Genomic DNA, 25606 nt, shown 5'->3' on the forward strand with positions numbered 1-25606 from the left:
TGTTTGGAGGGGTCATTGCCCGCCTCTGCTGTGCAGTTTGACAGAGGGAATAAAGTATCTTGTGTTTAGTCCCTGTTCTTCCTTGTTCACCAGGACAAGCACCTGCACAGCCTTTCCTCCTCGGCCACAAAGCCTTGTGACATGCCGCTGTCTCTGGACTGCAGGATCTTGCCCTTGAGCTCTTTTGGGTTTACATTCCTGTAGGGGAGGGTAACTAGCCTCGAGGTTTTGGTTCCTGGAACCCCTTGAGATTCTTTCATGGTTAGCATTGTCCCCCCTCTAAGGAATCCATTTCTACACACTGAATGTGTAAGACCCAGGAGCTGCCCGTAGACCTTTTACTGTGTAAGGAACACCGTGACAAAGATGAAACCAGGTACAGTCTTTGGTGGTTGACACATGAATTTACAATGACTTTTAAATTGTTCCCAAGTTTGGCTTGGACTGGTGACTAACTCTCAAGCCGGCACCCACAAAGCAGTGTGTTTCAAATACATCAGAGCTATAAATGTGTAAAACATGTGAGCTGCTTTAATAAGTAGGTAGTGTTCTATTCTTGTTATGATTTATGAGGTATTTATTCTGTCATATTTCAGTACATGTTTAATAAATACTGGTTCACTCTTAGAAAACTAATAATGCAGGTGGGATGCCGTTGAACAGAGCTCAGCTTATGAGTAACATTCCTTGTTACAATTGTAATCATAATAATTAAGCCTCAAAAGGCAAGCAACTCTATTGAATTTCCTGATGAGCTGGAACGTAGAAAGCTTGGGGGCATTTCTAGTACAGATGGTGTGTTAAAAAATAAACACTAGTGCTTCAGGTTCTGCAGGGGTTCAAGGTCCCATGATCTGGCCCAGCAGGCTTAAAGAGAGAGAGGGCAGCTAGGAGTGAGTTTTAAGCTTGTGCTCTTAAAAATATTTTTCATTGCTCCACTCTTCGCCCTGCTTTTATCTGACCTGCATGGGGCCAAGTTGATTACTAAAAACAGCCATGCACATAGAATATACTGCTACCCACAATTGAAGTGTGGCCTAGGCTCAAAGCCCTCCTCACCGCTGGAGGCCCTGCCCCACTTCCCACCACTCACTAAGTGATGCCAGCAACTGCTTGAGGTAATGTCTTCTTTCTTTAGTGCTGCTCTAACAGAAACAGCACAAGTGGATGGCCTTAGCAACCAGAATTTAGTCTCATGGTTTAGAGGCTAGAAGTCCAAATTCACAGTATTAGGGGAAGGCTGTCTCTTTGTTCATTCTAGGGAAAGGTCCTTGTCTCCTTTGCATCTGTAGGCCCCCCATTATTTCGTGGAGAACTCCATATATCTTCCTATCAGTCTTCCCCTGGATCTAGGCACTTCCCAGCACAGAGACCTCAGGTCCAAAGCGCCACTCCATTCCCAGCTCTTCCATCTCAGTGGTGAAGTCCCTGTGAACTCTGTGCACTCTCCTTTTTATCTGAAGAGACTGACTCATGATACAACCTTATCCTGCAGATTGCATCTAGCTTCGTTAACAGGAGATTTCCAGCTGATTACATCATGGAGGTGATAACTACATCTTAACTGTTAAACCATGGAGATGGTTGACATTAAACCTTAATGCAAAGGGAGTTAGCTGCCAGCGCCCATGTTTACAATCTACACAGCCATGAAGCAGGTGTCCTTAAATGTGACAGAAAAGAGGTTTCATTTGAATTAGGTGTTTTGCCTGAATCTCTGGTGCCAGTGTTCATTTAACAAATGCTGACTATGATACTGAAGAAGTGCAGAGATAGCCACAGTGAATCCAACAGTACTGATCGCAAACTGTCCCTCCTAAGGTACTTTGGCCTGGTGTCAAGGAAAGCTTTTCTAGAGAGGCCCAAGAAATGACAAGGAGCCAACCATGCAAAGCTGAAAGGCCAAGGAGTTCTCACCAACAGTCCTCAGTGCCAGCTCATTGGACTCCTTAATGTCCCGTAAAGGTCCCCTAAATGTTTCACTCCCTCCTGAAGGGACCATCCCGCTGATGTAAACATGCAGGTTCCACATTACACCTCTGAAAAGGTGCCCACACCAACAGCCTTTGGTTCTCCATGGCCACAGTTTTAGCGTAGTGGTTAGGAATAGGGCTGTGAACCACAAGGTCAGTAGTTCAAAACTACCAGCTGTTCAGCGGGAGAAAGATGAGGCTTTCCGCTCCCGTAAAGATTTACAGCCTCGGAAACCCTGTACTACAGGGTCACTATTGGTAGGAATCGACGGCCATTAACAACAGGTACTGGTTACTTTGTTTAAACATTATCAAGCACATAAAGGAGTCCTGCTGTGGTGCCTACGTAGGTTAATGTGCTGGACTGCAAAGTCAGTTTGAACCACAAGGTTGGCTGTTCAAACTCACCACCTGGTCCTCGGAAACCCTACACAAGGTCGCTATAGGACGGAACTTTACAACAATAACCACATGAAACGATGAGATTCATTGGATGAGTAAAAATCTCGAGGGAAAGAGTTGGAGTAAAAAGAGTTTTCAGTTCCAATATCCACATCTTAAGGTGTGATCTTAAGCAAATTTAATAACTTAAGCCTCCATGTGGCCAGCTACAAAATTATGCCAGTATCTCCCAGTTGGCGGAAGAGCAAGTCAGTCGTGTTTGCTTAGTGAACAATTCTTGTAACACATGCTCATTGGCTATCTGTCCATAGCGTCCTAACTTTCGTTTCCAGCCCCGCAAAACTGCAGAGGCCAATGAGTCTGGTCTTTGGTTGCATCGTGGTGAGGTGTGAGAGCTGGGACTCCCAACAATCCCTTCTCTCTCACCTGTGGAGATGCAGAGTTTAGAAAGAAGGCCACCGCTCACCTGTTCTCCAGCCCACCCCACGATGCAGCACGTGCGCGCGCCCCCCGGCCGGAGCCCCACTCCACCGCCCATCCCGGCGTGCCGCGCGCCACGCACGTGACCCCGCCCCCTGCCATTGGGAGGGGCGGAGCCGCCGCCTAGGGGCGCGAGCTATGCTATTCCAGCCTCAATTGACTGCAGGTTGCGTCCGGAGCGGCTGGGAGGTTCGAACTCTCCGCTGGTGGGTGGAGCGGCGGGCCGGGGGGCGGGAGCTGTGGACGTAGGCACTGCGCACGCGCCGGGAGCCCACGCCTGGGTAGCGCGCTTTCCGGCGGGAGGGCCGGCTCACGCCGCAAGGCGGCAGGTGTGCTGGGGCATCTTTGTCAAATGGCAGAACAGGGTGGGAGCCCGGAACCTATAAGGGGGCGGGGCCCTGAAGGCCACACCTCTCAAGTACAGCCTCCGGCTGAGGGCGTGGTCAAGGAGAATCGTGACTCTTGAGGAAGGCCCAAGAGGATTGTTGAGCACCCCTCAAATTAGGGGCAACTGGGGCACACTTTCCCCTTCCCAGGGGGTCACCATGGCAGTAAGAAGTGGGCTAGCGCCCATGGGAAGGGAGGCCCAGGAAGAAATGGAGGGGCACAGAACTGCTCGGGGGGAGCCCCGGGTCCCAGGTGGAAAGGATGGAGTTGAGGCAGGTGAGCTCGGAGAACTGGGCCTGGCTCGACCCTAGATGCTGTGTGGTCTTGGGCGAGGCCACCCTGTTGGGGGACAGGATTGCCCTCATGTCGGTGGGCCGTGGGTGACCCCCAGCCTCCCCTCTGGTCTGCCACAGGATGGGCCTCTCCGTCGCGGCCCGGCTGTGGGGTGCCCCGGGGCTGCTCCTGGCCCTGGCCCTGACCCTGACCCTGCACTGGGCGGTCGCTCTGCACCCACCTGGGGACTACTGCGTGCTGGGCGCTGGGCCCGCCGGCCTGCAGATGGCGTACTTCCTGCAGCGTGCTGGGCGCAACTACGTGGTGTTCGAGCGCAGCTCGGGCCCCGGCAGCTTTTTTGCTCGCTACCCGCGCCACCGCAAGCTCATCAGCATCAACAAGAGGTACACGGGCAATGCCAATGCCGAGTTCAACCTGCGCCACGACTGGAACTCCCTGCTAAGCCACGACCCCCAGCTGCTCTTCCGACACTACTCACAGGCTTACTTCCCCGACGCCAGCGACATGGTGCGCTATCTGCACGACTTCGCAGACCGTCTGCGCCTCCATGTGCTGTACAACACTGCCATTGCCCACGTCACTCTGGACAAGGATGGACAGGCCTGGAATGGCCACTACTTTGTGCTGATGGACCAGAAGGGCCAAACATATAGATGCAGGTAAGGAACCTGAGCCAGAGCCCATCTGCTGAAACCGTGTCCTTTCCAGAAGGACCTTGGTTGGCCAGTAAGGTCCCAAAGCCACGGGGCCTGGAATGGCCACTACTTTGTCTGATGGACCAGAAGGCCCAAACATATAGATGCAGGTAAGGAACCTGAGACAGAGCCCATCTGCTGAAACCATTTCCCTTCCAGAAGGACCTTGGTTTGCCAGTAAGGTCCCAAAGCCACGGGAACAAGTAGACATTTCTGCTACCCTGTTCTGCCCTGAAATTCTGTGATAAGAAGCTCATACCAACCATCATCCCCAGTGTGTCCTCAAAAGTATCTTATGCTCAAATCCTCCAGAATTTGTTGGAGTCCTGGTGTGGTGCTGTGGTTTAATGTGCCAGACTGCAAAGCCATTTGAACTGCAAGGTTGGTGGTTCAAGCTTAACAGCTGCTCCTCAGAAACCCTATATAGGGTCGCTATGGGTCAGAACCGACTCGACAGCACTTTACAACAAATATCTTCATATTCCCAATAATATTGGGTACACTGGGTAAGGTAGTTGGCACTGTCTAAACTTATGTACCCACAGAACCCTTTCTGGAGGTAGAACATGGCCTGGAATTGGTGTTCCCAAAGTACATATTTGGGGAGATACTGGTTAGGTGTCCACCAAGCACTGGACTTGCTCACTGGGATTTCTGAACTGAAGCAAAGGTGGGAGGCCCCATAGACATACTCCCAGCATTCAGTTTGGACTTTCTTTGCCTTGGGAGACAGCTTGTTGTTGTTGTTGTTGTTTTTATGTGCCGTGGAGTCGGTTCCGACTCATAGCGACCCTGTACAGGGTTTCCGAGGCTGTAAATCTTTACGGGAGCAGAAAGCCTCCTCTTTCTCCCGCGGAACAGCTGGTAGTTTTGAACTGCTGACCTTGCGGTTCGCAGCCCGATTCGTAACCACTACAGCTTAGTATTGTGTAAACAGCCCTATTTGTTTACTACACTGTTGTTAAGTGCCATGATTTTGGACTCATAGTGACTCTGTATAGGGCTTCTGAGAAGCAGCTGGTAAGTTGACATTTGCTTACTCTTCCCAAGGACCCTATGGGAGGAGGTTTGTTGTTAAGTACTCTCCAGTTGGTTCCTACTTATAACAACCTTCAGTATAACAGAACAAACCCTGCCCAGTCCTGCACCATCCTCAGTCATTCCTGTGTGAGTCCATTGTTGTAGCTACTGTGTCTGTCCACCTCCTATTTGATGACCCTCTACTTTGCCAGGGACTACTCTCTCCTGATAATGTGCCCAAAGTACAGGAGACAAAATCTCACCCTCCTTCCATCTAAGGTTCATCCCCTTAAAGGTAAAGAACTGAGGTTTAGAGAGGCTGAGTAACTTCTACTCTGTCACACAGCTAACAAGCAGAAGAGCTGCGATTTGAACTCCTGTCTTCCGGCCTCCATAGTCTGTGTTCTTCCCACGGCCTCTCCCGTCCTGGCCACCAGCCTAGTGCCTGGCACCCAGAAGGGGCTCACTCAGAGTTTCCACATTGTTCCCAGAAGCTCTGCCAATTTGGATGCTGGCATTTCAGGCAGCTGTGGGGACAGATGAGCAAAGTGGACCAAGGCCAGAGAACAGGAGTGTTGGGGGGCTGCCCATGTTCCTACAGTTCCACTTCTTAACCTGCTCCGTGGTGCCCCTGTTCTCCTGCAAGCCAGCAGGACCCAGCTCTCCAGCCACTGCCCACCACAGAGTGGTGATCCCACCAGTAATCAGAGCAGGGCTGTGGGACCAGGCTAACGTCTGCATTCAGATTCTGCTCCGAAGCCTCAGACCCAGTGTCTCCTCACCTGGAAAAAAGGCCCAAATCACCCCAACTCCAGGTGGCTTTGAGGAGTAAGATAAGGAAGATGAAGCATAGCACACACTTAGAACAAGGTCCAGATAACTGCCCAGTCAGTGCCCAAATCTGCCAGGCCAGTCAGAGGGAGCCAGAGGCACATCGAGTTGGGCTTGTTTTCATGACCGAGGGCAATACTTGTTCTGATTACTATGCTCAGAACGAGATAAGTTGTTTGATTTCTCCTGGCCTCGCTGTCTCCTCAATCAGAGTAAAATTAAAATTCAGTCTTTTATCTTGGTAAAATCACAGTGTTTGGGAAGATGCCCCCACTCGATGGCTAAGTCCTAACCAAAAGGTGGGCAGTGTGAACCCACCAACGGCTCCATGAATGAAAACACGTGGTGATCGCCTCCTTAAAGACTAAAATCCACTACCTCCGAGTCGATTCCAGTCGTAGCAACCCTACTGGGCAGAGTAGAATTGCCCCCATACAATTTCTGAGGCTGGTAACCCTTATGGTGGCAGACTTCCACAGCTTTGTCCTGTAGAGTTGCATTTGGGTTCGAATCACTGACCTTTCAGTTAGCAGCTAAGCACTTAATCACTGTACCACCAGGGATCCCCATAAAGGTGATAGTGGTCGAGTCGATTCTAACTCTTAGTAACCCTGTATAGGTGGGTTGAACTGGCGGGTTTGAATTGGCAACCTTGTGATTATCAGTCCAGTGCTGATCCTATAGTGCCACATGAAGGTTACATACAGCCTAGGAAACCCAGGGGTCAGTCTTACTCTGTCCTCTGGGGTTGTTTTGAGTTGGAATTAAGGCCTGAGTTCAGTGGGGGACAAGGAGAGGCTCCCAGATGCAGTGGGCTGGGTTAGTAAATGGCTAAGTGGACGAATGAATGTTCTCTTTGCTTGTGGGAGCCAGCAGTCCCAGAGAGAAGGGTAAGTTCAGAGAGTGACTTTTCACTTTGTGATCTTAGTGTGAAAAGACTAAGTCATCTCTCTTCTGTCCCCCACCTGCAGTGTCCTGCTTGTCGCCACTGGTTTGTCTGTCCCCAACCATGTTGACTTCCCTGGCTCCGAATACGTGGAGAGTTACGAGTCTGTGTCCATCAACCCTGAGGACTTTGAGGGTCAGAACGTGCTGATCCTGGGCCGTGGGAACTCAGCCTTTGAGACCGCAGAGAACATCTTGGGCGTCACTAATTTCATCCACATGCTGAGCCGCTCCCGGGTCCGGCTCTCTTGGGCCACCCACTACGTGGGTGACCTCAGGTATACTCCAGGACTACGTTTGTCTTCTATATTTGTTGTTGTTGCTGTTGTTGGCTGCAGTCAAATCAGCCCCCACTCATGGTGACTCCATGCACATTGGAACAAAACACTGTGTGCTCCTGCGCCTTCCCCATAATCAGTTGCAGATCAGACCATCGTGATCCATTTGGGCTTCATTGGCTGATTTTCAGACGTAGATCACCAGGCCTTTCTTCCTGGTCTGTCATAGTCTGGAAGCGCCACTGAAACCTGTTCAACATCTTAGCAACATGCAGCCTCCACTGACAGATGGGTGGTGGATGTACTTGAGGTGCATTGGCCAAAAACCAAAGCTGAGTCCCCACTAAGCCACCACTGCCCCCCAATTCTCTTCTGTGAGCCCCAAACATGGGAGGAACCTCCTCTCATAAGCCTCTCCTGAGTCTAGCTGGATGACCCACTCTTTCAGCTGAGTGTCCTGTGTCCCATCAGACCTCGTTCACAGTGCGTTCCTATGTTCCTCTCCCACTGGGATTGTGGGCGCCCTTATCCATCTTTGAATGTCCAGCACTCAGTAAGTGTTGAGAAATAAAAAGAGAGGTAGGTAAGTAGGAAGGAAACGATTCCCAGTTGAAAAGCAAAACTTCTCTTGACTAATAAGCTTTTGAGGTTCTAACTGATCAAACCATGTATCATCATTCACAAAACAGCTTTCATATCTGCTGTAAGAGAGAACTTCAAAATGGTCATGGAAGAAGTTCATTATCTTTCAATCATTCACAAAACAGCTTTCATATCTGCTGTAAGAGAGAACTTCAAAATGGTCATGGAAGAAGTTCATTATCTTTCAATCATTCACAAAACAGCTTTCATATCTGCTGTAAGAGAGAACTTCAAAATGGTCATGGAAGAAGTTCATTATCTTTCAATCATTCACAAAACAGCTTTCATATCTGCTGTAAGAGAGAACTTCAAAATGGTCATGGAAGAAGTTCATTATCTTTCAGTTCCATTTTTCTATGACTTTTTGGAATCCCCCTCATACATGTCAGGCAGAATTGGTATTGTGAGGTGTCACTGAATAAACACCAGTTCATAGTGGCCTGATGTTGACCACAACACTGCCTGCATCTTCCTCACCACCACTGCTATGCTTAAGCCCATGGTTGAGTCACTATGTCAATCCACAGGCACACCTAGGGTGCTGAGTCTGTGTTAGTAATACAGAATTAAATCAGTTAACACTCAAATCAGGTACTAGACAGGAAAGGTACAAGATTTTACAGAGATGCAGAAGACCACAGGCCTAGTAGGGTGTGTGACAAGGGGTAGCATTCAGGGAAGGTCTGAAGATAAGTAAAAGACCCCAGGTGAAGAGAGCACAGGATCGGGGCTGTGCTGAGGCCTTAAGACAGCCAAGGGGGGCGTTGATTTAAAATGACCAGAGTAGCCGTAATGTAATGAGCGTGGGCAGAGGTAAGACTAAAGCAGGAGGCACAGAGGGATCATGAAGGGAGGATTCTAAATGTCAGTCATTGGTACCCAGGAGTTCTGGTGGCACAATGGTTAAGTACTCGGCTGCCAACCAAAAGGTTGGCTTTTCAAACCCACCCATCGACCTTGCAAGAGAAAGACCTGGAATCAACTTCCGCAAAGGTGACAATCTAGGAAACACCATGAGGTAGTTCTTCCCTGTCACATGAGGGTCACTCTGGGTCAGCACTGACTCAGTCGCACCCAGCAACCACAGTGTGTTCAAGGAGCCGAGATAGCAGCTCACAGCCCATGCTGAGAATTGTCCAAGTCACTATTCCTTCCCTGACCAGGGCGCCTTGTGTTCTCTCTGGGCCCCAGAGCCATCAACAACGGTCTCCTGGACACCTACCAACTCAAGTCCCTGGACGGGTTGCTCGAGTCTGCCCTGGAGGACCTAGCCATTGTGAAGGACCAGCAGGGCAAACTCCACGTCACTCTGAAGTTCCTCCTGGAAGAAGCCAAGCAGAGGGCCCAGGCGGTGCAGCTCCCTGAGGACGACAATGACAACTTCGCCCTGCGCGTGGCCTACGACCGGGTCATCAGCTGCCTGGGCTGGAATTTCAACTTCTCCATATTCAACAGGTGAGCCCCAAACGGGAGGAGGTGGGCACTCTTGGGACACCCCTCGGAGCCCACCTGGGGAGCAGAGCTATCAATGAACGGCCATTGGCAGGGCTTCCAGCCAGTCCACCAGAGAGCAGTATCCACTGTCGGCTGCCTGGCTGCCTGCCCAGAACGTGAGCTCCGTCCACTGGGTTCCACGTGGTCCTGAGACACCCCCTCACCCCCCACCCCACCCCGCCTGTGGAGCAGCAGCAGTAGGTCTTCACATGAGAGACGGGAAGGGCAGCTCGCACAGAAAAAGGAGGTGGCATTGTGGGCAAGGCAGGGTAGCCCAGCGGTTGAGGCCTGGGCTCGGGCATTAGCCTGGGATTGCTACTTAACCAGCTGTACGAGCTCTGGAAAGCAACTGAAGCCCACCACCCTGGTTTTGTAGTTCTTGACTACCATCAAATCAGCCCCCATTCATGGTGACCTTGTGCACGATGGAATAAAGCTCTGCCTGGTCCTGGGCCAGCCCTGTGATCGATAGTGGATCAAACTTGTGAGTGTAGGGTTTTCATTGATTTGCTGAAGTAGCTACCCAGGCCTTTCTTCCTGGTTGCCTCAGTCTGGAAGCTCAACATCATGGCAACTCATAAACCATCACTGATAGGTGAGAGGGGCTATGCATGAGGTGCTGGCCAGGAGTGACACCTACATTATTGTTGCTAAGTGTTTTTAACCACAAGGTTGGAAGTTCAAATCCACCAGCTGCTCCTCAGAAACCCTGTACATAGTCACTATGAGTCATAATCGACTCAACAGCACTAAACAACAATTTTATTTTGGGACGTTACTTAACCTCTGTGTGCCCCATCTCTAAAATGGAGTTAATGATTTCATAAGGTTATGTTGAAGATTAAGGTTGAAAAGCACTTGGCAGATACTACGTGCTCAACATAGTATGTTGAGTGGGTTCCAACTCAGCGATCCTGTATAGACTTTATAGGGTGTCCGAGGCTGTAAATCTTGGCAGGAGCAGAAAACCGCATTCTTCTCCTGCAGAGCGACTGTTGGATTCAAACTTTAGGTTAGCAACCCAATGTGTAACCCACTACGCTGCCAGAGCTCCTTCAATAGAAAGTTAACTATTATCAAAACTGTTATTTATAATTTATGCTGAGGAACTTTTATAGATCCTAGTCTTTCGACAGGACCCCAGTAATGATTAAGCACTCAGCTGTTCATCAAAAAGTTGGCAGCTCCAGCCCACCATGCCAGGCAGGTAATTGATTGTATATAACGTGTCTTTCCACTCACAGCTCCCTCAGACTTTCCTCCGGGAGTGCATTCGGCAAAAAGTACCCACTAATCAAAGCTAGTTACGAGTCCAAAGGAACCCGGGGCCTCTTCGTCCTGGGCACTGCCAGTCATTCTGTGGACTACCGGAAATCCGCAGGGGGCTTCATCCATGGATTTCGATACACAGGTAAGCCCGGCCAGAGGGCCAGCCATCGCCCAGACTTAAAAACACACTCCTGGTTTTCAGGAGCATTGCAGCGATTTGTTTTCTTTTCTTTTTTTTAACAATATATTTTATTTTATTATTGTTGAGATTATCTTCATCAGAACACACAGCAGTGCAACCATTTCTGCTCCGACAATTCAGCAACACTGATGACTGTCTTTGAGTTGCACAGACTTTCTCTCCCTCCTTTTCTGAGTTGTTCCTCCCTCATTCTCATCAGCTCGTTGCCCACTAAGCTTCCCATCTATGCTTTCCAGTGCCCGGTTCCTGTTTGACCCCATACAGGTGGTGGTGCTGGTGGTGGTGATGTGCCCTGGAGTCAGTTCCGACTCATAGCGACTCTGTATAGGGTTTCCGAAGCTGTAAATCTTTACAGAAGCAGAAAGCTGCATCTTTCTCCCACTGAACAGCTGGTAGTTTCGAACTGCTGACCTTAGACTCCATATGTTTTTGTTGTTAAGTGCCTTCATGTCGGTTCCGACCCATAGCAACCCTGTACAGGGTTTCTGAGGCTGTAAATCTTTACGGGAGCAGAAAGCCTCATCTTTCTCCCATGGAGCGGCTGGTAGTTTTGAACTGCTGACCTTAAGGTTCGCAGCCCGATTCATAACCACTACACTACCAGAGCTCCTTTATAGGTAGATCTTAATAAAGGAATTTCTTACCAGTTGTCAACGGTCATAAATCCCGTCTAAGGCAGATTGTGGAAAGGGTCTTAGTGGTCTGAGAATATGTTTAGAAAAGTACCAGACTAAGGTGTAAAGTTAGATACATCTGGAAGCGTATGTAACCTGTACAAACCCAGTATAGGTTAAGCACCACTTGGCAAGAATGATGAGCATGAAGAATGCTAATGCAGGACCCTGCCCAACTGGATAATGTCTGGGCTGAAGTCCTCTAACTCCTCTAAGCCTCCACTGTTGTGAGGTGCTGTCGAGTCAATTCCAACCCATAGCGACCCTGCAGTAGGATTTCCACAAAGCGGCTGGTGAACTTGAACTGCTGACCTCGCGGTTCAAGCTGACTTTGAAGTCCAGTACACTAACTCACAGCACCACACCAGAGCTCCCAGGCCTCCAGCGGAGATCCTTAATGTTAGAGATATAAGCCAGGTGAGATTCGCTCGCCATGGTTGCTATAACAAACACTTATAAACTCGGTAATGGGAAGCAGCACAAAGTTATTATCTTACAATTCTATAGGCCAAGAGCCAAAATGGATTTCACTGGGGCAAAATCAAGGTGTCAGCAGGACTGCATTCTTCTGGAGGCTGAAGGAGAATCCATTTCCTTGCCTTCCTTCTCCCTAGTTTCCCAAGGCTGTCTGCACTTCCTGTGGCCTTGTAGCCCCTTCCTGCATCTTCAACCCCAGCCACATAGTATTTTCAACTCTTTCTCCTCTGACCCTCCTGTCCCCTCTTTGACTTACAAGCACTCTTGTGAATACACTGGGCCCATCAGGACAATCCATAACACTCTTCCCATTGCAAGATCCTAGTGCCTTCTGCAGTTGCATTGGAAGAGCTAGACCACATGATTTCAAGGGGTTATACAGCCCAAGGGCCAAACTTTCCCCACCCCTGCTGTACAGGGTCATAAGGGGTCGGAATCAACTCAATAGCACATAAAGAGAACAATATAAAAAGAGAGAAAAGGCAAATGTATACAGATCAAAGTTAATTAGTAGTAACCAGGGCAGATAAACATCCTAGGCGTTAGTGACCTAAAATGGACTGGTATTGGCCATTTTGAATCTGACAACCACATAGTCTACTATGCCAGGAATGACAAATTGAAGAGGAGTCGTGTTGCATTCATCATCATAAAGAACACATCCAGATCAGTCATGAGGTACAATGCTGTCTGTGATAGGACAATATCCATGTGCCTACAGGGAAGCCCAATTAATACCACTATTATTCAAATTTATGCACCAACTACTAAAGCCAATGAGGATGAAATAGAAGAATTCTACCAACTTCTTCAGTCTTAAATTGATCAAACATGTAATCAAGATGTATTGTTCATTACCAGTGATTGGAATGCAAAGATTGGGAGCAAAGAGAAAGGATCAGTAGTTGGAAAATATGGCCTTGGTGATAGAAATGATGCTGGAGAACGCATGTTAGAATTCTGCAAAACCAATGATTTGTTCATTTCAAATACCTTCTTTAGACAGTGTAACAGACGACTATACACATGAATCTCGCCAAATGGAATACATGGAAATCAAATTGACTACATCTGTGAAAAGAGATAGTAGAAAAGCTCCATATCATCAGTTAAAGCAAGGCCAGGGGCAGACTGTGGAACAGACCATCAACTGCTCATATGCAAATTCAAACTGAAACTGAAGAAAATGAAAACAAGTTGACAAGAGCCAAAATATGACCTTGAATATATCCCACCTGAATTTAGAGATCATCTGAAGAACAGGTTTGATACATAAAACACTAAAGACCGAAGACCAGAAGAGTTGTGGGATGACATCAAGAACATCATACAGGAAGAAAGCTTTGTATATTTCAGCAACAGTAAAATAAATAGAATTTTAAAAGGAGAAAACAATTTAAAAATATTGGAGCATAGTTCCACTATGTGGAAATAGAAAGTTTTCTACGAAGCTGAGAGGGAATGAACTTCTGCTGGTTAATCATCGTCAGTGGGCAGACTCTGAACACATACGTCCCCATGGATGCGGCCCCACAGATCCTGAGCCTTGCAGTGTGGTCCCTTCCTTGCTGTCAGAAGAAATTTTCTACAAGGCAAACCAACTCACATTCCAGGGTGGACCCTGGGAAGGAGGACAAAGATTTTGTCAGGACTTAGATACACCATGTCCTATAAGGCAAATCCACCTGAAAGAGTGAAGGAAGCCCTGATAAGCTGGTAGCTGCTCATAGGAGAGAAGCCCTGTTGGCCCAGTGTTTAGGAGCTTGGCTGTTTGCGAAAAGGTTGGCTGTTCAAACCCACCAGCCGCTCTGCAGGCAAAGGATGAGGCAGACTGCTTCAGTAAAAGCTAGAGCCTTGGAAGCCCATTAGGACAGTTCTACTTTGTCCTTTATGGTCACTATGAGTTAGAATCAGCTCGATGGCAGTGGGTTTGGTGTTGGTTGTTGTTGTTAGGTGCCATCGAGTTGGTACCGACCCATAGCGACCTTATACACAGCAAGAACAAAACACTGCCCGATCCTGGGCCAACCTCACTACTGTTGCCACGTTTGAGTCCATTGATGCTGCCACTTGGCCAGTCCATCTTGTTGGGGGTCTTCCTCTTTTTCTCTGGCCCTCCTCCTTACCAAACATGATATCCTTCTCCAGCGACTGGTCCCTCCTGACAATATGTCCAAAGTATGAGATATGAAGTCTGGCCATCTTGGCTTCCAAGGAGCACTCTGGCTGCACTTCTTCCAACACAGATCTGTTTGTCCTTTTGGCAGCCCATGGCACTTTCAATATTCTCCTCCAACACCATAACTCAAGTGCATCAATTCTTCTACGGTCTTCCTTAGTCACTGTCCAGCTTTCGCATGTATATGAAGTTATTGAAAATACCATGGCTTGGGTCGGGCGCACCTTAGTTCTCAAGCTGACATCTTTGCTCTTCAACACTTTAAAAAGGTCTTGTGTAGCAGATTTGCCTAATACAACACATTGTTTGATTTCTTGACTGCTGCTTCCATGAGTGTTGATAGTTGATCCAAGAAGAATGAAGTCCTTGACAACTTCGATCTTTTCTCCATTGATAAGAATGTTATTTATTGATCCAGTGGTGAGGATTTTTGTTTTCTTTACATTGAGATGCAGTGGATTTTTGTGTTCTTTACATTGAGATGCAGTCCATACCAAGCACACATGTCTGTATATGTGTTTACATCTATGAATATGGGACACATGTATAATTGTGGAATGAGAAGAGTCTGTTCAGGTCTGTTTCTCCAAAATGAAGCCCTCCTCGTTCTTCCTGTGCAGGAGCCCCTCCCTGATTCCTGCATCCTGCAGATGCTGCCTTTTCTCTCTCGCTCCCACTCACCTGTCCCGTCCCAGCCCACCCAATACCAGTTACCATAGAGTCAGTCCTGACTCAGGTGACCTGATGAGATTCAGAGTAGAACTGGGCTCTGCTGGCCTTTCAGTGACAGAAGTTTTGGAGTCAGCTCGCCAGGCCTTTCTTCCCAGAGTGGATTCAGTCCACCAAGCTTTGGGTTAGTAGCTGAGCATTTAACCATCTGCACCTCCGAGGGCCTCCTAAACCAGCAGTGTCCAGTTGATCCAGACTCATGGGGTCCCATGTGCTCCGGAGGGTTTTCAGTGGCTGAGTTTTTTGTAAGTAGATCACCAGGCCTTTTTTTTTTTTTTAAGGTAATTATGTTGTTTATCACTATATTTTTGTTTACATGTAGTGCATGGAATACTGAGTTAAATGTATCATTTAAAATTATATTAGGAGGGCTACAAAGGCAAGAAGTGACTGGCTTACAAGCTTTCAAGAGGGAGCCTAGATCCAGAGGGTGTGGAGGAAGATAGAATCTCCACTGAGTAGTATCCAGTCTGTCTGGGTGGGGCTGATGAAAGGAGATGGGGATAGGAATCTTGTGATACAATAGTGAATAATTGTTATCAGGCTGACTGTGAGGGTTGGAAATGTAAAGGTGGATGTTTTGTAAAGCATAAGGAGGGGAGTGATTGACTATGCAGTCCAGGAGTGGAGGTCCCTGGGACCATCAAGGGAGAAGAGCGGAGAAGCAGTAACACCAGAGATGAAGGCAGAGATGATGACGTGGAGACATGGAGTGGCTGGGGACTGTAGACCCAGAGAGGGAGAGGGGCTGTGTGCTGACAACCAAGTGGCAGGCTTGCAGTGTATACCCTTTGGCTGGTTGATGATGCATGGAGGGGATTGTAACCATGGCAATGAAACTATATATACGATAGGATGAATGTAAAGCTAATGTTCTTCCATGTAAACTATCACATAATTCACAATAAAACATTTAAAAATAAATCATATGAAATACAACAGGACCAAAGCTTAGTTCCATAAAACACTTTTGGTCCAAACTGATCTATTTGGCTTTCTTACATTTTCATAAATTCTAGTGTGTGTTTTCTGGAGTCCTGGTGTGGCGCTGTGGGTTAACGCACCAGACTGCAAAGTCGTTTGAACTGCAAGATTGGCAGTTCAAACTCACCAGCTGCTCCTTGGAAGCCCTATACAGGGTCACTGTGGGTCGGAATAGACTCGACGGCACTTAACAAAAACAGTGTGTGTTTCAGTGGGTTATATGTTGAAGTGGTAACCACAAGGTCAGCAATTTGAATCCACCTGCTGTTCCACAGGATAAAGATGAGGCTTTCTGGTCCCGTAAAGCTTTACAGCCTCAGAAACCCTGTACAGGGGCACTATGAGCTGGAACCGACTCCACGGCACACAGCAGCACCAGGGTGTTTGTTGTAGGATGCTATGAACTGAAAGGTCACAGGTCCAAACACTAGGTCTTTATTTCAGGGAGCCTATGGGTGAACTTCAACCTCCAGCCTTTTGGGTAGCTGGAACACATTTAACTGTTTGCAAACTCTGCTTCTCCAAAGGTACCAAGCTCTCTCAAGATTTTATTAACTCCACATAGACTACATTTCCTAAACTTCTCCAGCTGTGTAATTCCTAGATCTTTTACAAAACTTAGCTGAACCCTCTTTTCCTCAAGAGAGCTGGTTTCTAGTGAGTTTCCTCTGTGACCCATCCACGGTGTGCTTGCCTGCCTTGGTCCATTCGTTGAAGAGCTCTTGAGCCACTCAGTATATATGCACACCTTTTGTAATGCTGATTATGCAGTAACACCTGGATCTCTGGTGGGCCATAAAGTTGTCATTTTTTTTAAATGCAGGTGTTTGTATGAGATCGGATCAGCTCTCTGTTGTGCAGTTTAGCGTTTCTCTGTGTTTCGAAGTTCAGGGGGATGGTCCCCTCCAAAACTCAACACGCTCTTATGTTTACTCAGGTGTTTTCTTAATGACATCACAACTTTTTTTTTTCTTTCCCCTTGAAGGGCAGTGTTCTCTAGTGCTACCATCATAGAAATACCACAAGTGGATGGTTTAAATAAATACAAATTGATCCTTTCACAGGTTAGGAGTCTCGTGATCCACATTCAGAGTGCCAACTGTAGGGGAAAGCTCTCTCATTCCAGCAGCTCTGGGGGAGGCTCCCTGTCTCTTCAGCTTCTGCTCTTCTGTCCTGTAGAGAATGCCATCTCTGCCGGGCATCTCTGTCTCTTGTATATCTCAAGACACACCCTCCACTAATCCTGCCTAACAAAGACAGCCTGTGCCCAAAAGGGATTATAAACCACAGGCATAGAGGACAGAATTCACAACACACATCTGGTGGGGAGCACAATTCGATCCCTAACAAGCTCCATTCACATGGGCGGGATTCTAAAGCTAGGAGAGAGTAAGCCTTTTCCTCTGGGCCCACAGCTCTGTGAGAGGGATGCAGACAAGATGTCCACCTTTACAACACATGCACGCGCTCCGTCTTTGGCTGCAGTTGCTTCTACGTCCTTAAAGATATGAAGCATCTTAAAGCGGCAGTTAGTGGCACATTGGATTTGCACTCGGAAAGAAGGGGAGTCCTGGAAGGATCCCCACTTGGGAGTTGGCTGGAACAGGGACTGTGGGATGGGAAGCTGCAGCAGAAGGAGCTGTGTGCTTGTATTTATTGTGTTGCTGTTTATAATTGATTTTCCTTTGGTTTTTGTGGTGGTTGTTAAGCATATCTACAGTACAACACACCAGTTCAGCAGTCTCTACAAGTCCATCTCAGTTGAACCGTGTGTTTGGACTGTTGTCACACATGAGGTGACAATGATGGTGGGGCTTCCATATGCAGGTGGGTCTGGGCACCAAGTGCAGCCACACCGCTGTGGTTAGCTGCCACCTCTGGCTACTGTCCCGTGACAAGGGAAGAGCTAAGGAGCTACAACGAACACTGTGTGACCCATAAAACCACACACATTGACCATCTCCTCCCACTTTCTCACCACACACACAAGTGTGGACTGGGCCCAAACAAGTGGATCAGGACTCCACGTGCCCCCTGGGAGCGAGAGAACAAATCTGGAATGCCTTGCATCACGCTCGCTCTGTCCATTTCAGTGCGTGCTGTCCACCGGCTCCTGGAATACCGCCACCACCAGATTGCCTGGCCCTCCACCAAGCACCCCATCACCCAGCTGACCAATGCCATCATCCGGCGCGTGAACGAGGCCTCGGGGCTCTACCAGATGTTTGGTGTACTGGCTGACATCATCCTACTGAATGAGTGAGAAGCCCATGCCCTCCCACTCCTCCTCCACTCAGCTTCACCTACACACCCTGCCTTGACTCTGCTCCCGGTACCTCAGGAGGGAGCAGCACAGGGCTCCCCAAACCCACCGGGAGTGAGGGTCATATGTGCACTGGGTCAACTCTGGCATTGCTGCCATGAGCTCTGCAGACAGACAGGCAAACCTGAGTGTGAATCCCACATGTAGGAATGACCTTGAGTACATAAGTCAGGCACACTGAGCCACTCTGTGCTCATCTGTGAAATGGGGTTCATCATCAGGAGTCCAGGGAGCATTTGGCACCAAGTCCTGAACAGTGAACCGTAGCTCTGAGATGCCATGGACAGGTATTATAGGTCCCCTTGGGCCAGCACCAGGCTGGCTCTGCATCCAAGTGATGAGTGGCAGATCACAGAGAAGGGCAGGTGGCCAAGGACAGTCTGGTCAGGGAGTCCAGCGGCACATCGTGTCCTGAGACATGCTTGAGGTCCAGCGGTCCTCAGGCAGACCCTGTCAGCTCTAACCTTCAAATTGGATCTAAAATCAAGCCCCTCACCAGCTCTGCCACTACCACCTGGTCCAAGCCACCACATCTCACCTGCATGAACACCACGGCCTCCCATGAGTCTCTGCTCCATGGTCTGCCCTCAACAGAGCTCCCAAAATGAGCCTTCTAGAACACAGATCCCACGGATCTCACCTCTGCTCAGTCCTCGCCAAGGGCCCCTGGCTTTCCTTCTCCCCCCCAGACAGCCTGCCCCTGCTCACCTCCTCAACCCAGCCTTCCTCCCTCCTTAGAGTTTGCCTGTGCTGTTCTCACAGCCTGGAACACGCATGTCCACATTCCATCCCAGGGTACACAGAGTCTCCTGGACTCTGTCCCCTGTGTAAGTCAGCGTTCAGCTGCCACAGCGATGTGCCGGGGAGGTGTGCGGAGCTGACCAGAGGTTTTGACGCTGTGTGAAGCTTCCTGTAGGGAGACACGTGCCCTGCTCTTCCCTCCTGTGTGTCATTGTCCCCAGGAATGCCACAGCATTCGAGTACCTGGAAGAGTTCCCCATGCAGATTCTGGCCCAGCTGGAGACCCTTACAGGCAGGAAGGTGAGGCGTGGGCTGTTCGTTGTCAGCATGGAATACGGCAAGAATTACTCTGGACCTGACAAAGACGTCTTCTTCCACGGCCGGTCGGTGGGCCACATGAGAGACGCATGGCAGTCTAACTTCCTCCATCCTGTCATCTATTACTACAGACAGCTCCCCACAGGTGAGCACGCTCCCTGCCCTCACTCTGAGCTGGGTGCACCTCGGACCACAGGGTCTCCCATCTGACAAAGGGCACCATGGAGGGCTCTCCCAACAGGCCAGGCAAGGGCAGAGGCTGATCGTTGATGTGCCCATGTTCTGGAATATTCCATGACTGGCCAGGCCAAGTGTCCTGGGCATGGCCGTACTACCGGGGCTGGTGGGGGGACTTGGAGACTGAATCTCAGAAGGGGCAGGAAGAGGAACTGGCTGTGCTCATTCAGAGAAGTGCAGCAACGCCCGTCCTTTCCTCACCAGGTGCCCGCGGGCTCTCCTTTAACCTCTATGTCCTTAACCTATCCAGTGGGGCTAACGATAGTGCCTTCCTCATAGGGTCATTTGAGGGTAAATGAGACAATGCCTACAGAATACCAGCATGGGGCCTAACCCAGAGTGGAGAGAGGAGGGGTGTTAGGGCCATCGAGTCGGTTCCCACTCATAGTGACACTGTATCGGGTTTGCGACGGCTGGTGGGTTTGAAACCTGACCTGGTGATTAGCAGTCCAGCACTGATCCTGCAATGTCACACCAGGGCTCCACAGTGGACTCAGAGCGAGTGAGCCTGCGAAGTGTTTCCAAGGCTGTAAACCCTTACAGGAGCAGAAAGACCCCGCTTCCTCCCACAAAGCAACTGACAGAGCCCAGCTCCTGAACTCGCAGTTAGCACAGCTTGTAATCCACTACGCTCCCTCATCTCCTCCATTGTTGTTGTTAAGTGCCCTCGAGTCAGTTCCAACTCATAGCGACCCTGTATAGGGTTTCCAAGGAGTAGCTGGTGGGTTTGAACTGCCAGCCTTGTCATTCAAAGTCCACTGCTGATCCTACAACACCACACAAGGAGTCCTTCCCAGTACCTACCGATAAATGAACCACCTGGGAGCACGGCTCCTGCTTCGCACCTTGAAAGACTGTTACATGGAAGACAGTGGTCTACATGTGGATATTCCAAAGGGCAGAGGTGGTGCCAGCAGGTAGACGTGACACTATGTCTACCCTGGGGAGCAATGTGTGGTCCACACTGCCCATCAGTGGGGCATGCGTCTCCCGGGAGGGGTTTCCCAGTCCAAGGGTGCTCAGGGACCACCTGACTAGAACACCACAGAAGGGATCCCACACCAGGTGGGATGCTGGCTAGATGATCTGGATCTAAGACTGCGTTCAGTGCAGGGCCTCTGTGTCCATTCAGAAAGGCCAGCTCTGAAGCAGCCACATAGACCTTCCATCCGTGTGAGTGAGTCTTAGAAAAACACAAGCCATCCATCTTAGTTCTACCCTCTGACGTGACAAGAGGCAAGCCTTGTCCCTCCTCCACTGTAACCATCCAAGTATTGTAGATGGCCATTGAAGAAACCACCCAGTGTTGGATCAGAAAAGCCCAGCATGAACATGGGGAGCTTTTAGGATGGGCATCCTGGCCTCCCGTTTCGATGCAGCTTCCTGTCTTCCCCCCACAGAGCAGGAGGTGAGGTTCCGCCCCGCAGACTGGCTGCTGCCTCGGCCCACAGCCATCCACCACATCGTGGAAGACTTCTTGACAGAGTGGACCGCCCCGGTCGGACACATTCTCCCTCTGAGGCGCTTCCTGGAGAACTGTTTGGACACGGATTTACGAAACTTCTATGCAGGTAACTGCAGTTCCCAGGAGGACATGGGGACTGAGAGAAAGGTCAGTGAAAGACCCAGTCTATACCCCATGGGATTTCAGAGCCCACAGGTAGAAATGCAAACTCAAGACTTCTGGCTCCTGCAGTGTGGTAGACCAGATGTTCACAGGAGAGCACACTTCTAAAAACGCTGGATAAAATGTCTTTGATAAAGAACAGGAGGGAGAAATACCAGTGAGAACTCCACAGAGGCCAGATATTATGCAAAAGCACACACTGCCTTCTGGGCCTGGGCTGTCTGCTGACCATCAGTAGCTGAGAGCCATGGTGTTCACTGACCAGTGTGTGGGGTTGTGAAGAGGAGGCTGGAGCAGGCTGGGAGGTCTGTTTGGAGTTCCTCAGGTAACACTTGGATCTCAGTGAGTAAACTAGGAGGTGAACTAGAGGGTTGATAGAAGGAGCTCCTGGTTATCTCGGCTGTGGCTCAGAGGAAAGTGGGGGAAAACTCTCCCAAAAATTTCCAACCACCAGATATTGGTAACGCAGTGGTTAAGCACTTGGCTGCTAACCAAAAGTCAAGTGTTCAAACCTCCAGTGTGACTTCATGGGACAAAGATGGTGCAGTCAGCTTCCATAAATACTTGTTGCTGTTGTTGTTGTTATGTGCCGTGGAGTTGGTTCCAACTCATAGTGACCCTGTACAGGGTTTCCTAGGCTGTAAGTCTTTACGGGAGCAGAAAGCCTCATCTTTCTCCCGCAGAACAGCTGGTAGTTTCGAACCACTGACCTTGCAGTTCACAGCCCGATTCATAACCACTATGCTACCAGAGCTCCTTTTCCATAAATACTTACAGCCTTGGAAACCCCATGTCCTATAGAGCCACTGAGAGTTAGAATGCACTTCAGAGCTACAAGTTTGCTTTGGAAATTTTTTTTTCCTTAATTAAATTTTTATTGTGAATTGAGTAAAGGTTTAAAGAGCAGATCATCAGTTCTACATTCAGCAAATCATATACTTCTTTTTTTGACAATGGTTGGCAATCCCCTCCTTGGACCATCAGTTAGCAGCATTTGCCTCTAGTCATTTTAACTCTTTTACTCCTCCCTGTGTCTCCTGCTTCCATCTATCATTCCTCTGACAATCTCCCTTGGAGCTGTTTTTTTAAGCTCTGCTCACATGAGTTTGAACTGTCCTTTACATTCCTCTTGTGGTACAGGAATCCTAAGAGTCTCACCAGAGCAGATACAAATCTTCTCTGAAGAAACACGCTTTAAAACTAAAATTCCCACTGATGAAGTCCCAAGAACATGAACTGACAATCAAAACTCAGCTAACATATAAGGACTCAAACCGCCAGGAGCCAGTGACGGCAGAGACAATAAACTGTAGTATCAAACCTACAGGAAACTTGCAGATAGGGGATAATCAGGTACAGAATATAAAGTGAGTTGGTGGCTGAGTGGCACAGGTGGTTAAGCACTTGACTACTAGCCAAAAGGTACCTTGGAAGAGTGATCTGGTGATCAACTTCTAAACCATGGAGATCCTATGGAGCAGTTTACACCACATATGTAAAGTTACCATAAGTCTGAGCCAACCACCCAGTAAAAAAAAGGAGAATATAAAGAAAGAAATGTAAAGAAATTTCTGGGAAGTATGATAGGGAGTAGGTGGTGGTGATCATGTGCCATCAAGTCAGTTCTGACTCATAGTGGCCTGGTATAGGGTTTCCAAGGCTGTGAATCTTTACAGGAGCAGAAAGCCTCACCTTTCTCCCACTGAGCAGCTGGTGGATTTGAACTGCTGACCTGTGGTTAGCAGCCCAATGTGTAACCCACTACGCCACCAGGACTCCCTGTGATGGAGTAGAGACTACCAAAATTGACTGAACAGTTCTGAAAAAGATTTAACTAGGACTTGGATGATAGAATAATAATAGAATAATAAATCCGAAATTCAGTGTCAGGGTGGTACACTGGACAGAGATGAAGGGAGACTTCATAACCTGGAAGATAGCTCTGACAGCCAAACCCATAGAGGGAGTTGAGGAGAGAAGCCAGATGGTCCAGAGGGGGAATTGAAAGAAGCAAACCAATCTTTTGTTTTTGTTTGTTTAATCCCCTGAACGCTTAGGATATTCTTTCCTTTTGTGTTGAGCAAACGTGAGCTGCACTGCAAAGTTGGTGTGAACCACAAGGTTGGTGGTTCAAGGTCACCAATTGCTCCTTGGAAGCCCTATACAAGTCCCTATGGGTTGGAACAGACTCAACGGCACTTATCAATAACAGTGTATCAGATACTACTGTTGTTGCTGTTGGATCAATTTCAACTCAGGGTGAGTAGAGTTGCTCCACAGGGGTTTCAGGGCTGTGACTGCTCAGATGTAGATTGCACCTTCCATGGCACCTGTGGTTGGATTCGAACCAGCAACCTTTCTGCTAGTCGTCAAGTGTGTAACCATGTCGCCACCCTGGGACTCTGTCAGACACTAGTCACATCAAATCAGGCAAGAAACAGCCCTCGTCCAACAAGTCATCCCCAGGTGGTATCCTTGGTCCTCTTTGAATGAAAACATGTACGTGCTAAGGGAGACAACTGTAAACAGTCATGTAAACTCTCCATGTGAAGCTGTGTCCGTGCTCAGACAGCGTGAATTCATAGACCCAGAGCTAAGCAACTGCGAACTGCCAGCATTCTTCAGACTCTCCAGCCTGGTCAGACACATGTGGAATGATATAAATGTAGAGCCCTCAGCGGCAAAACCCCTCAAGGTTTCAGGAGCACACCGCCCACCCCATCTATCAGTTTGGTGTTCTGTCATGTTGGAAGCTAGGCCATCGAGTACCAGCAGGGTCACCCGTGGACAGCGGAGCTTCCAGACTTCAGACAGACCAGGAAGAAAGACCTGGCAGTCTCCTTCCAAAATTTAGCCATCTGGGTCACAACAAAATAGTGCCCAGCAGAGTCCAGGAGTCCTGGGATGATGCCGTAGGGTAAGCGCTTGACCATGAGGTCAGTTTGAACTGCAAGGTCAGCACTTCAAACTCAACTGCCGCTCCTTGGAAACCCTATACAAGGTCACTATGAGTTGGAAAGGACTAGATGGCACTTAACAACAACAACATAGTGTTTTGTCTCTTGTCCTGGGGGGTTCATAAGTCAGAGCCAGCTCGACGGCAGCTAACCACCACCACAACAGGAAGACACAGAGGCCAGTGTGCCCCCAGCCTAAGCTATGGGACTGACCCCCAAGTTATCCTGAACCTCATGGCTCCCACTCCCTAGAGAAGGCTCAATGGTGAGCCCCTGCGGCATGGGCAGGTTCCTCCTGTGCCCAGTCCTGCCACCCCACCCCCAGCTGGGCTGATGTCTCTCCCTCTTGCTTTTCTGCAGAGTCCTGCTTCCTGTTTGCCCTGACACGCCAGAAGCTGCCACCCTCCTGCCAGCAGGGTTACCTGAGGATGCGGGGGCTGGTAGGGACCGAGCACCTCCGGCGGCATGGTGTGGAGAGCGGGCTCCTGAGGGACTATACCACCATGGGCCAACCTAGCAGCCAGGGACCAGCGGGGCAGCCCCAGGACAACATGAAGCATGAGCTCTGAGTGCCCCCAGGCCGTGGGCACCTTGGCCAAGCACCCCCACCCAGCCACAGCCAGGGCACCCCTCTCTCCCCACCCCTCACACACCCACTGGTGTGCGATTGCCAAAGACATGTACCGAAGCCAGGCGGAGGGCACATGGGGCTGGTGTGTGGCTGGGTGCCCGGGGTAGGGGCAGGGAGGGCAGATCTCCACACTTGCTGGCCCCTCTTAAATTCCCGGCTGCTCTTCCTTCCCAGTCTGCCCCCCAGATGGACTTGAACTGCCAGTGCAGTGTCTCACTGGAAGACAGATTTGTACAGCCCAAGGAGTGTGGGGCACTTTCAAACAAAAGCGCTCATTTTCTCTACAGCCATGTAGGGGGGTGAGATTGTGGTCCCTGGTTTGTAGAGGAAGACACCAGCTCAGAGGGGTCCAGAGTCTCCTAAAGCCACTCAGCTGGCAGGTCCGGTGTGTCTCCCCCGAAGCCTGTTACACTCCACCATGGTGCACTGCCTCATCTCCCCCCACCCATTTTCAGCAAGGGTTGGTCTGGGCTGTGGGACCCATGGGTGCCAATGTGACTTATCAGCATAGCCCAGCACAGACAGCGGAGATCGGGCCTCCCCCGACAGAACCACTGTCTCCACAGGTGGCCTTTCCCCAGGATTGAGTCCTGAGTAATGTCCACCCTCAGTTCTTCTCTCCCTGTCCCTGACTTCCCTGTGGCCACAGGCCTCCTGAACAATGCCTCACCCCATTGGGAGGTACACTGACCAAATGCAAGAGCCATTGGCTCTGTTGTGGTAAGTTTTATTCTAGGGCTCCTCTTCATTGTCCTTCCTCACAAGAAGTCTGCTCCCTTCTCGCTCTCCTCTCAGCCTCTTCCATCCCAGGTACAGG

At 49.4% G+C, this 25606-nt stretch overlaps 2 protein-coding genes across 2 annotated transcripts in view; both read left to right on the top strand.

Annotated features, from left to right (window-relative positions):
* Positions 1 to 2941, top strand: part of EIF3D (eukaryotic translation initiation factor 3, subunit D) — a 14518-nt gene extending 11577 nt beyond the window's left edge. The window contains exon 10 of the mRNA XM_006865282.1: positions 2870 to 2941. Coding sequence (XP_006865344.1) covers positions 2870 to 2941 — 72 coding nt within the window. The remainder of the gene's footprint in view (positions 1 to 2869) is intronic.
* Positions 2942 to 3656: 715 nt separating this feature from the next.
* Positions 3657 to 24727, top strand: FOXRED2 (FAD-dependent oxidoreductase domain containing 2). The gene is made up of 8 exons (XM_006865283.1): positions 3657 to 4195; positions 7054 to 7305; positions 9139 to 9402; positions 10686 to 10852; positions 18049 to 18214; positions 19241 to 19482; positions 20975 to 21145; positions 24519 to 24727. The coding sequence occupies exons 1-8, from the start codon at positions 3657 to 3659 to the stop codon at positions 24725 to 24727; spliced, it is 2010 nt and encodes a 669-aa protein (XP_006865345.1).
* The last annotated feature ends 879 nt before the right edge of the window (positions 24728 to 25606 follow it).

This window comes from Chrysochloris asiatica, unplaced genomic scaffold (assembly GCF_000296735.1).
Source record: "Chrysochloris asiatica unplaced genomic scaffold, ChrAsi1.0 scaffold00076, whole genome shotgun sequence".
NCBI lineage: Eukaryota > Metazoa > Chordata > Mammalia > Afrosoricida > Chrysochloridae > Chrysochloris > Chrysochloris asiatica.

Bases quoted from the DNA above. Each gene is read 5' to 3' on its own strand.
- FOXRED2 (XM_006865283.1), top strand. From the start codon at position 3,657: ATGGGCCTCTCCGTCGCGGCCCGGCTGTGGGGTGCCCCGGGGCTGCTC. The intron at 7,306-9,138 runs GTATACTCCAGG...TCTGGGCCCCAG, and splicing joins CACTACGTGGGTGACCTCAG to AGCCATCAACAACGGTCTCC. The intron at 21,146-24,518 runs GTAACTGCAGTT...GCTTTTCTGCAG, and splicing joins TTTACGAAACTTCTATGCAG to AGTCCTGCTTCCTGTTTGCC.